Below are 13,166 nucleotides of genomic sequence, written 5' to 3'. Positions count from 1 at the left end.
AAGAGGTGGAGAAGAGACTTTGGATCGTTCTTCAAAAAGGAGCTTCCTCTATGCATGTGCAAGTAGAAGTTTGATTGGAGTTGTTCTTGTCACCCACTGTCTCCGCATAAACACTCCACAAAACCATTCTTCACGTACATGAGCGTCACAAACACGATTACATGCACGGTCACCACGCACACAAGCTCCGTGAGCCCCATCACCCTGTGACCAATCTCCACGCACATGATCTCCATGCGCACAATAACCACGTGCTCTATCTCCACACACAATCACCATGTAATCTATATCCATGCTCGCGATCACCAGGTGCTCTATCTCCCTGATCGCAACCAGCAGGCAACAGATCTCCCTGTTCACAGTCCCCACATGTTAGTTTCTTTGCACTCGATCTCCCCTCACCTGAACCCCTTACGCTCTCCGTCACTTTGTGACCAGTTACCGATTGCTTTGTATCCAAGAAACCCTATTAGGATCAGGTCCCTCTGGATCATGGGATTCTCTAGCTTATTTGTTCTTTTAAAGGAACAAAGACTCATCAACTTACTCTGGTGAGTTACATCTCCCTAAAATACGAACGTTCAAATCCAGGAACCTATACTCAGGAAACAAACAGTGAACTGGGATGCAAACTAACTCGGTTCATGTCAGTAGTGAAACGATCATTAAATCCACTATTCTATTGAAAGGCACATTCCTACTGGCGACCAGGTGTGGGGGTCTGAACTGCATGGGAAACATGGAGGAGTGGGGACCAATCACACAGGCCAGGGATTTCACCCACTCCTGCTGAGGGGGGTGGATTTTGTCAGGCTGTGCCATCTTTTCCCCTCCATATGATTGAGAAATAACAAAGGAAGGACTTCCCATATCCAGAGGAGGACAGATACTCACGTTCCACCATCACTTTGCAGCTGGTGCAGGTACTCGGCTGTTACTGTACTGGCTATTAGCTAAGTTGGTTACCCTATCCCTATTGGCCTTCCTTCTTAGATTTCTTCATAAGAGAAGTATCAAAATCTGAAGAGAAGTCTGAAGGATTGTTGGAGGAGAAAGAGGAACAAACCCGCTTGTCCCCTTAATCAACCGTCCCCACAAAACTACAGCCAGAGGTGTCTAGATCAAAGTGACTGAAACCAGTGGGTGCTCCCTTGGAGAACAAAGCTACTTTAGTAGGAACCACTTCAAGGTTGGAAGGCACTGGCACTAAGCGAGCACTGGGAACACCCACTGTCAGTGGAACACAGGGAACACTCACTATCAAGGGTATGACACCATGAATTATAATGTTCAGTACTGATGGTGATACAGGCAGCCAAGTATTCTTCAACACAATAATACATAGTAAATTGATGTCTAGAAAATGCTAAAAATCTGTAGGTCAAAGTTTTCCTAGGGTAGCATAGCTATAGGAGTCTTTCTTGGCTGAGACATGGTCAGTTCCTCACCCGAAAGGGAGATACCGCTGTCCAAGCTGAGCCACACTCTGAGCTGGTATCTAACTCTTCCTCTGCCTTTTCTCGAATACTCCCGGCTAATTGAGCCTGAAAAGTACCCGTAGGAGTCATTCAGGGCCCAACCTGAGAATTGGGGAGGGAATGATCCAAAATGTTCCTTCGGCAGCAGTACTTTCTGTAGCTAGGCAGCCTGTGAAGAGTGACTTGTCCTAGCCAGTCAGGTGGGTGAAACTATCACTCACCTACCTGTTACCTTTATACCTAGTTATACCTTGTTGATAATTGAATGGCCAAAGTATATCGTACTTTAAAGTACTAAACTTTTGTTTTTACGTCTGAACAAATATGATATCTTGACAAGGAATGCTGAAGTGGAAATATTACTATAAAATATTTGCAAATTGACCTTATGTAAAGTTTCTTTTGGATAGCATTATGCATGGTCTGGGTGTGAAACAAATATTGTATAATAATACAAAATTATTATAACATTGTTACAGTATACAGTATCATTGTTCTACTTTATAACAATTTAGAAGGAAAATCATATTAGAAACATTCTGGATACAGTGAAAAAATTTATTGATCCATTTATATGAAACACAGACTTGACATACACATAACGTGCGCCTGTACAGCGAACGCGCGAGAAATCATGGTACACAGGCAGGCAGGGTCGGCGGCCACGAGACTAGACCAGGGGCCTGAGTATAACAGAGCCACAGATCACCATCCCAAGCTCATGGATTAACTCCTTGGGGGTATATATGGATATATACTGGAACAAGAAAGTTATCAAACTGCAGCTAAACACATCTGGGCACAAAAGGGGTAAAGGGGAAAATGTAAAACTGAGTACACATGGCTACAGGACCCTGGAATGCAGAGGGATGTGGAAAGCCGCCGACCTTCCTCCAATATATATACAAACTGCCTCGTTTTCATTGAGGTTCTCCTAATGTGGGCAACAAAATTATCATATTGGTCCTGGGACTCAAGCCAAGTAGACAATGATAAATTTGTATCAACATCGTTAATAATTAATACCAGTAGTGATTGTATCAAATGTTCTTATGAGTACTAATATAATACAAAGGAACTATTCACAAATGAATGTACATAGATGGGTGTGAGAGTAGAGTGCGAGAGACAAACTCAACCGTAGCTCCGAGACCATATGACATGCTTAGAAATGGCTTGCCTCAGCCATTACTATCATCTTTACAAATCTTAAACTTTACACATGATATTGATATATGAGCACCTCAGTGAGAATTATAAAAAAAAAATATGAGTAATTTAACTGCACTGTAACATAATATAAAGAGTCTTTAGTACAGGACTCTGCCTCACTGAGCTTTACCACTGTAAGTACAGAAATAGCTCAGCCGTCATCATTTAAGATACCCTATGAAAAATTACATTTTCAGAAACACACATTTAAAAGTTATTGCAAAATCTGGTCTGCACTTCATTTCATATCTAAAAGCTCAAAATATGGAAATACATAAAAGTCTTATTCGCTTATCTTTTTTACCTGTTCCCTTGCTACTAGGGACATTATTACTAAAACCCTGCAACACCTCCAAAGATGTCATTTAAAATTCCCATTTACAAATAATGATCTTAATTTTGAAACCAATATAATACAAGCCACATTTACCAAGCTGCAAATTTTCTTAAAAAATTTTAGTAAAAAGATGACTTACTAGTAAATGTTCAAGAACATAACCCGGGGAATAAGGATGGAAAGGGCATGTGTGAGATCACCAATTGGGGAAAAAGAAATGGAAATTAAAAACAATAAATCATAAGTATGGTGAAAAACAGCTATACTCATGAGCACATTTAGTCTCTCTCTCTTTTGAACTTCACTAGCATAGTGGAGTTTACATTGACATTATTAACCAAATTTTAATCAAGTTATGTAAAATAACCATAAGATTCAGCCAAATTATACATACCCCTGGGTGTCGATGGTTGTGAAAATCATTGCAATTCAGTTCACGGAAAATCAATATAGCATACTGAAATCCCATACTTTACCTCCACTATGCCAGTACCTTTGCTTAAAAGATGAGAGTCCATAGAACACCAAGACAACACACACGTGGCTTTCTCCTCAGCAGAATACATTCACACATGCATGTGGCAGGAACCACATGCTCACATAATCAGTCATTTTCATACACATAGAAATATCACATGAAAACTTGAAACATCTTAAGTTTTTTGCACATTTGAAGTAATGGTACATATGGTAACAGAGCAGCAGTATGTTAATGCACTCAGTTATAAACCTGGACAAACAGAAGCTTATTTATTAGGAGTAATAACTGCTATTATTTCTTTTAAATGCAGGGAAAATCCAAAGAATTCTATGATGCAGAGGATTTACAATCCCACTGAATATGGTGACTCCATACACTGTGTATAAAGTTTTGCTTGAATAATGCTGATAAATAATCAGCTTCTTCTGAGGCAATCCGATTAACCTTGAAAATTATACAACAACGACAAAAAGGGAAAATTTTCCATTAGAATATCATCTTGGCAATGATTCTTTATTGTTCAATTATTGTTTTTCGGTTTTTCGAGTCTTCTAAACAGCAGCGCCTTGTGCCGGTCACGTGCAATCTTGATGGAAGACAAAAGAGCAAAGGTCAAACAAGTGTTCAGGGCAGGACTGGCAATAAAATAAAGTGACACTAAACACAAGATGCTGTTTATCCAACACATAACGAGCACCAGTTGAGTGTATACCAAACCAAGTTTAGGCAGTGACACTCAACATGCAGTCTCCCACATTGCACATACATGAAAACAGCACCAATTTAATCTCGTTAAAATCAATAACTGCCGAATGCAGCCTCACATTTTTACTATATCAGAAGCCAGGAAGTTTGGTAAGAAAATGACTGTAGTGCATATCAAAATAGTCTTGCTGCTGCTGCTGTTCTTTATTGCCTGAAATTGGCATGTTTGTTCGTTGCTTTGTTGCCTTTTTCCACACTCACTAGGAGGTACCAATGTAGCCTTTTAGTCTAGGCACTTGGTAGTTGTTCTTTCATTTTCTAGTCTTGCTGATCAAGCAGCAACACTCACATTGAGCACAAACACAACACAATTTATCACCAAGCCTCATGTGAACCGAGGTTCTTCATATTCAAATTCATACACCTGTGGCGTCCCTCTATTTGGAAATTGTGCACTACCATATGCCCCAGGAGAGTGTCTGGCATGCTGTGGCACACCGTACAATGCATAAACATTACCATCAACTCCACTCCCTTGGACCCCCCCTTGGCCCCCATCTCCCATCGCTGCCCCTTGTCCACGATAAGTAAACATAGTTTCTACTTGGCCATCATAAACTGCAGACTGTGGTGGGGAGACACCATATGGTCCCCCTTGATATACATGGTGTGGAGGAGATCCTCCATATGGGCCAGGAGAGTAGGAACCAGGACCCACAGGCCCTGAATTTGGACCTCTCTGGTCGGGTCCGGCCCGTGGGTCAGGGGGGGCGTCCTGTCAGTCTTGATCTGTTGTCATTATACTGTGAACTTGCTCTAATCTATATGCAAGACGATTCTTGGTGGAGAATTCGTCCTCTTCTAAAGTCAGCATCAGCTGATCAGAATATTTAAATGCATAGTTGTAGAGTTCGGCTAGTGATGCTAAGCTGTTGAATTCAGACGCGTGCATCTGAAAAAGAAAAACAGAGTTAAATACATTAAAGCAAAGATCATCACTTGGTCTTCTGAGTTATATAAAATTTTTCTAAAAATTAAAAAGGAACTAGTAAACATTTATGTACCCAAAAAGTTCTTTTACTCAATACCAAAATAGATGTGAACATGAAAAAAATAGTGCAGGCATATACAGTATGTTATACTGTCAAAACTTTTGAGTGGTAAAACAATTGATAGTTAAAAAAAAGCAAACTATACAAAAACATATGATTTAAAAATAGATAAATCCACTGTATGCTTTCATTGCCATACAAAATCAATAGATAAATCAACGGTATACTTTCATTGCCATACATTATTTCAAGTCTCCAGGAATTACTTGTGATGTGCATATTCAACAAGAGACCCATCAGCCACATTGATATGCTTTCAAGTGTAAAATGTTTCCCTATCCAAAATTAATATGCAAGACTTTGAGGACTTCCATCATAGTATTAGGGAAACAGTTTAAAAAAAAAAAAATCTACATTATAGAGGATACTAGTTTTTTTTGTTTTTTTTTTTGGGGGGGGGGGGCAGGGGGGGGGGGGAATTAGGCAGTTTCTAAATTACAGCTCCCAAATAATATTTTTAACATGCTTCCCCTGAAAGAAGGTATGACCCACATTTGAAAAACCTTGAATAATCCCAAAATCTCCAAAAATCGTTCTTCGAGAAAATATCTACGCTTTGCTCAAGGAGCAAAGTCTTCCAGTTCAAGGTTCTTTTCTTCGGGCTATCCATGGTCTATCTAGAGTTGGTATTGGCATAAGCTCATGCCAACGGAATTATCCTGATCCAGTAGTATCTAGAGTGGCTAATACTGACGACTCTAGAGTCCCAACTTCATCATCATTGGGACAGACCTCTCGTTTTGTCACGATTTGGGGATTGTGACAAATCTAGAGAAACCCAAGCTTTCTACAAAAAGAATGATATACCGAGGTATGGACATGAATAGTGTAAGAGAAGGTTTATCCATCCCAAGACAGAGAGTAGTAACCCAATTCAGGAGGGGAGCTCATCCTTTCCTTCATATGGCAAAGTTACTAACACAAGAATAGCAGCTACTAGGTTACTTGACATTCTTAAAGAGGCTTTTTCCTCATGGTCGTGTCTACTTATGATAATTACAATGGTAGCTAAAGAGATACTGGTCTTAGACCATACTTCTCTTGCATTGGTACTGATTGAATACAATGCCAAAATTGCTTACTTTGGCGACTAGAAGAAGCGAATGTTTCAAGGTTCTCGTTGTGTTCTCGTCCATATCCTTTTACGGATGTTTCCAAGAGGTTGGGCATCAGAACAACAGTCGCAGAAGGACAAATCTCTTCATATAAATCTTCTGGAATTTAAGGTAGCTTACCTAGCACTTCAACACTTCCAGTCAGTCACATTGGTGAATAACAATGCAACAAAAGTGGCATGTCAACAAGGAAAGCAGCAGTCTCACAGCATCTCTGTCAAATAGCTGTGTTGGGGCACGAATGTGCAGTTCGCAAAGCACTACTCCTCTCATCCTAATTCATTTCCGGCTGGAGAAACATTATCGCGGAATAGTCAAGTCGAAATGGTCAGATATTTGAATCAAATGGTCTTCACATTCTCTAATAACGACAAGCCTCCTGACTATGTGGGGTTTTTCAATTACAAACAAGCCTCAACAAAAAACTGCCAGCCTACTACTTACCAGTGTCAAACCCGGCAGCAGCACTCCAAAACTCATTCCAGCATCCCTAGCACAGTCTTGACACTTATGCTTTTCTTCCTTTAGCCCTCTTCAAAGGGGCGGATGTGGTTTTTATCCCAACCTAAAACTGACTAGTAGCTCTGGAATTGTCTTAATCTAAATGGTACCCAGACTTTCTACTAGTAAAGGTTCCAAGAGAGCTTCCTTAAGGGGGGACAGAATGCCAGACCTAGGTTACAGAACTGGTAGCGTGAAAAAGCGAATCCAAAACCACTATCTCCTTTTCAATTTAGTATACTATCAACAGAGCATTACGCCCTACATCTCCCGGTACTCATCAGATCAAATTAAGGTGAGCACCCATGAGATCAGAGGAGTTGGTGCTACTCCAGCCTTAAACCCCTTCACTCCGTTGACGTCAGTATACGTCAAAACATACCTGGTAATACACACAGTGATGTCAGGGTAACGTCATTTTTATTACCATTATCATAATATTTTTTATAAGCTAGAAAGAGTATAGCACATACTGTATATCATAGAGTTCATACTCGGAAATTTCAGTAATCTCCTCTCCCTAAAATAAGCCCCTCCCTCTCCTGTATTCAGCTAACCAACAAAGTTTTTGGGATTCTAGCATTTATTTCTGAATATGTTGGAGCTATTTTAGTCAATGTTACCTTGAAATAATCACACCACTCTCTCTAGCCAATAGTGACGTGGGATTGTTACGGAATAACAGTCACTTCAATAAATATATAAAATTTTTTTACACAAATCGCAGTGCTTTACCGTACCTTATTTATTATATATTATGGAATATTTCTTGTGGCAAAGGAAATAAATGGATATTTTCATTACATTACTGTACAACATAAAGTTCATTATTACTAATGAATAGTTTTATATCTTTTGACAGCTATTTATCGTGGAATTATATCAGAATAACAATCACTTCAATGAATTAATTTTTTTTTTTTTTTTTTACACAAAATCACAGTACTTTACCATTAAATAAGAGATAATTACATCAAACATTTTTTCAAAATTATTCTATAATCACTTACCAATGAATGGAAAAACATTTCAGTTGTTTAGAGGGAAATACAGTACATTGGAGACTAAAGCAAACTTTGGAAAAAATTATTCTGTAATTAGCATCAAAACAAATTAACATGGAAATGTAACTTATTATAGAATAAATGATCGAGTATATTCGAACATGACAGATCTCGTATAGAGCTCCAATAGCAAATACACGGCCTCCCAGCGAAAGGGTTAAGAAAAATCTCTTAGTTTTAGACACTGGAGTATCAAAGTGCCAGACCACCTTTAGTGAGCATTATTTGTCGGAATGCACTCATAAGTCTTTAGATGTTTTCACTGGGACCTGTGATTGCTGCTCAGCAGGTGATGCAGTGACCGTAGCTCCTTTAATGGACCAAAAGTATCACGTTTAACACAGTGGTTACAACTTAATTCCTTTACCTCTCTTCTTCCCCTCCCTTGTGGTATAGCTGTTGGAATCCTATGTAGCTGGACAGACGTAGATTCAGGTAAAGCTCGCTAATAGCTAGCAGATTTTCTATAACTATTAGATATTAGTGTTCATATCACCATCCTCCTTATGTGCGGGAGGATGGATATTTACAGGCAAACCCATCAATTTATATATGCCTTATTTCACAGACTTACTAGCCTAAGAAATATATATATATTTTTTTTTTCCTGCAACATCCCAATTTACCTAGGCCATGAACTTGACAGTACTTTTGACCCTGGTTTGCAAGGAGTCTAGGATGCTATACTCCCCACCTCATGTGGTTCGAGTATAGCTATCCCAGGATTTTAGCCACCCAGTTTGGTAGTAGAGACTTCACACCTAATTGAAATTTAAAAAATAATTTGTATTTTCCATAACTATACAAACCTGAGTACTTTAACTTGCCTTCCTACCTTCACCTCCCTAAAAGTCCCAAACTCTGTCTCTACCTAACCATATGAATGAAGTACCAAGGAGAGGTATAGAGGGGTTGAGAATTTTTTCAAGGTACGTGAAACATACAAGGTTAAAAATATATGAAACTAATTATTTACTTACCCTAGACTCTTCAGCCAACATGGCATTCATGTCTTGGTCAGAGATAGGCTGCATGATTTTTATATCTGCATAATATCTCTCTACCCATTCCTTGTAGATGGGGATATCTTTGGCATATAACAATTTAGAACTTGGCGAATCTTTACCTGAAATTATAGCATAAGAATTAGTAAATATTTTACCAAAAAGATATAACTAAATCTTGAAAATATAGCAGCAATTAGAAAATACTATGGGTTATATTTAAAACTTTCAAACATAATCAACTGAGTTAGGATGAAAAATAGCAAACATGATCAAGAGCTTTCTCTGCAAAGCTATCTGCAACATGAAAGTCCTTCAAAGCATGATTTAAATTAGAATCTAAATGATAAATACCCAATCTATGATCAGACGTAGAACAGGAATCCATAAAGGTCTGCGCTACAACTGACAAACAGGCGTCCACGATATTGGACTTGTGTATATCGAAGACGAAATTTGGATTTTTTATGAGATTCACCCAAAACCTTAGGGGAAGGCTGTTACTCTTCCACGTATGAACGACCTGCAAGAAGAAATCACATGAGATACAAAGGAAAGAGAAAACTAACTTTTGAAATTCAAAGTACTTTTAAAAAATATTTTGAGTAACACACTTTTCAAATACTGTAGTTATTTATTCGGCAGTATTAAATCATAAGGACTCTTATGAGCTAATGCATTGTAAATTATTATAAATTATCCTCTGCATCCTATAATTCTTTATTTGATTCACGAGTGATTTATTCAAAAGTTTAAAAGCAAAACTAAAGCAAGGAACATCTACATTGAAAAAAATATTTTCAAAAAGCCTGTAACTTACCTCTGGATCTGTTATACCATGTTGTAATGCTTGGTCATCTAAAAAGTCAAACATATATTTTATAGCCAATGGAAGGGCAGAGCCTCTGTGCGCTGTACTGAAGATTGTCTCAAACAAATCATCCACAAACTTTTGAAGTGTTAGCTTCGTGGATAAGAGACGAGTGAGGTAGATTTCTGAAACCATCTTGTTTGTGCGTTCTCCCTCACGTTGTTCAATTTCTTGTTGCCTTACAAGATGCCACACCTGTACAAAAATGAAAAAAAAAGGACCAACCATGAAATTCTAGTTAATAGTAGAAATCTTGACAAATATACTAGTTTGAAAAGTACAATTGTTCCGTTTGCTATACTACTTATGAAGAGCCAGTGAGTTTTACAATTACATGAGAATAAACATGATCAGAAAATTGTGTATTGTTAAATGTATATAAAATATAATACTGTGAACTAATATTTTAAATTACTGCCACTTTCTATATATACAACCTTTAATGTTGAAGCGACAAACAAAAACAGGTTAGTAACCATGACATCTAATAACACACTGCTTTTCAAGTTTCTCAAGTACCAAATGCTCTTGATAATAAACAGGAGTTGAACACACATGGCACTCACTCATGGTTAAAATTATAACTAGAATGAAAAACACTAAAGCATAAAACACCCAAACTGCCATGCATATCAATCAATACACAAAATTTAGAAAAGTAGTAATTCAATGAAGAACTTACAGTACACTGAACAATATTAATAAGATTTACAGAAAAAAGTCTTTTAGAAGCCCATCAATCATGCACGTAAAATATTTTGATCATGATATACATACACCAAGGCACTCCCCCCATTTTTTTTTTGGGGGGGGGGGTTAGCCGACACCAAACAAATGAAACAAAAACGGGGACCTCTCCTCTCTACGTTCCTCCTAGCCTGACAAGGGACTCGACCGAGTTCGGTTGGTACTGCTAGGGTGCCTCAGCCCACCCTCCCCCGTTATCCACCACAGATGAAGCTTCATAACGCTAAATCCCCTTATGCTGCTACCTCCGTGGTTATCCAAGGCACCGGAGGAAGCAGCAGGGCCTACCGGAACTGCGTCACAATCGCTGGCCATTCATTCCTATTTCTAGCACGCTCTCTTGCCTCTCTCACATCTATCGTCCTATCACCCAGAGCTTTCTTCACTCCATCCATCCACCCAAACCTTGGCCTTCCTCTTGTACTTCTCCCATCAACTCTTGCATTCATCACCTTCTTTAGCAGACAGCCATTTTCCATTCTCTCAACATGGCCAAACCACCTCAACACATTCATATCAACTCTTAGCTGCTAACTCATTTCTTACACCCGTTCTCAACCTCACTACTTCGTTCCTAACCCTATCTACTCGAGATACACCAGCCATACTCCTGATCATGATATAGTATGGTATTATTGTAATCGCTGAATGTGTGAAATTCTCTTGCACTCTGTAATTATGCACCGCACTTCCTATTCTGTTGCATTTTCCTATTTTATTCTTCTAAGGTTGTGTTGGACAGTAGTTTGATCTTTTCCATACTTTCTGGTTTTTATATTTCAAATTCCTCAGTAATGTAGCACTGAACATGGAGTGAGTTGGGGAGTGTGATTGTTTACTGTAGACCAGTTCCCATTTTATCAAACACAGTTTATTTGGCTACCAAAAAAACTATACACTGTACTACAAAACATTTTGCAAGGGTAATATCCATTAGATACCTATAGAGGCCTTTCAAGTTGGTTACTGAACAGCACATGAAGCAGTCCACCAACATTACCGGTAATGTATATCTACTGTACTTGAAAGAAAGTTTCAGGCCATAGATAAGGCCCACATGTATGAATTTACTGTCACCTGTGACCACTATACCATAACACAGGACCTAGGTAAATCCCTTAAATCCCAATCTAAATACCAAACTGTACTAAAGTTTTTTTGCCAATGGGAAAATAAAAGCTATGAAATAAGATTGTAGATTGTATAACTCAAACTAAAGTTTATTAATCCTCTATCACATTAAGAAACTGAATCCGACTTACAGACCTTGACTTGTTCCACCCCAAACTAAAAGAAATCTAAGAAAATTCCATCAATATTGGTTTGATTATTCATGTGAACAAAGCTTGCCACACTGATTGTTCGACAGAGATGTAATATTCTCACTCTGATTTTATTTGCACAGATAAGATACCTATTAGTAATGCTAAATATCTAACAATACAGTACTGTACTAGTACTACATTCACCTCCAAGCTTCCTCGTTCACAGAACATCGAAAATTTATATAATCCTGCCTAAAAGCTAAATATTGATCATTGGTGTCTATATATAAAAAAATAAATGCCACATTTCATATCTCATTCTTTCATTACATGAACGAAGCATCAGTTGTCATTTGCTTGGAATTATTATACAGTAAAGATCTATGAATATTTTTGCAAGGCTTTAATTTGCATTTGTAGCTTTCACTCTAGTTATATCTATCAATCATTCTACTAAGTATAATTTTTTAAACAATTAATGGGCCTTTCTGGCTTGTTCAAATCTCTTTCCTATGTTTAAATATTTTTTAGACTGTTGACCTGTTACAGTTTTAGGTGTTCTTTTTCCAATTGTTCAACCCTTTTTGGCTAAATATTTAACGCCAAAAAATTGTATTTACAAAATTTACATCTGGTGTAAACTTTATGCATTTAAAGTACAGTATACCGAAAGTAATTCGTTACACCTTTATTACCAATGTTAAAATGTTAAAAAAGAACACAATAAGTTAGTAAAAGCTAAAAGAATACTAAATAGTTCTTTCAGAGATCAGTCACTTGCGATGCAATTTCCTAATTATCAAGAGCATGAGATATATTAGACAAAACACACTTTAATGTAAAGCAAGGAACAAATCAGAAATCATTATAACAAATGTTGCACTCAATAAAACAAAAACAAAAAATTAAACTATCAAAAAGGAAAAATGGTTCTAACCTGTTTTGTGGAATAACAGACCTTCGTTCCTACCTTGACCCCAGCCTCGTTATCATGGTTCAAGGGAGAGGTTGCTCGAGACAGGGGTGGACTGGCCGAACTGAATTTGCTCAAATTGAGAGTTTCATATTTATTATGATGAGACTTATCAGATTTATCTGAGAGAATAGACATATAATTATAGATGGACGACTGTTTTGGTATCAATGTAAGTTGAGCCAAATCTGGAACATTATAATGACCCAGAGTATTGAGTTTTTTCCAACCCCCTTCTGGCCGGGTTGTGGTGTCTTCATCGTATAAAATTAATCGGCCTGAAATGAAAAAATAAAAAATT

The 13,166-nt window shown here is 37.8% G+C and overlaps 1 protein-coding gene across 6 annotated transcripts in view; it reads right to left on the bottom strand.

The window, feature by feature from the left end:
* Window positions 1–2,022: 2,022 nt before the first annotated feature.
* The window catches only part of PlexA (plexin A), a 144,140-nt gene continuing 132,996 nt past the window's right edge, over window positions 2,023–13,166 (bottom strand). For 4 of the 6 annotated variants that reach the window (XM_068347102.1, XM_068347099.1, XM_068347100.1 and 1 more), the window contains exons 22-26: window positions 12,830–13,143; window positions 9,830–10,075; window positions 9,364–9,532; window positions 8,986–9,131; window positions 2,023–5,165 (exon numbers count right to left, since the gene is read on the bottom strand). In XM_068347102.1, the coding sequence (XP_068203203.1) occupies window positions 4,992–5,165; window positions 8,986–9,131; window positions 9,364–9,532; window positions 9,830–10,075; window positions 12,830–13,143 (1,049 nt within the window). In that variant the 3' untranslated portion in view covers window positions 2,023–4,991. The remainder of the gene's footprint in view (window positions 5,166–8,985; window positions 9,132–9,363; window positions 9,533–9,829; window positions 10,076–12,829; window positions 13,144–13,166) is intronic. The other 2 variants (XM_068347103.1, XM_068347104.1) reach the window with 2 other exon arrangements.

Source organism: Palaemon carinicauda, chromosome 23, assembly GCF_036898095.1.
Source record: "Palaemon carinicauda isolate YSFRI2023 chromosome 23, ASM3689809v2, whole genome shotgun sequence".
In the NCBI taxonomy this organism is placed as follows: Eukaryota; Metazoa; Arthropoda; class Malacostraca; order Decapoda; family Palaemonidae; genus Palaemon; species Palaemon carinicauda.
The sequence above is the reverse complement of the archived record's forward strand: the minus strand, read 5'-3'. Positions and strand labels throughout refer to the sequence as shown.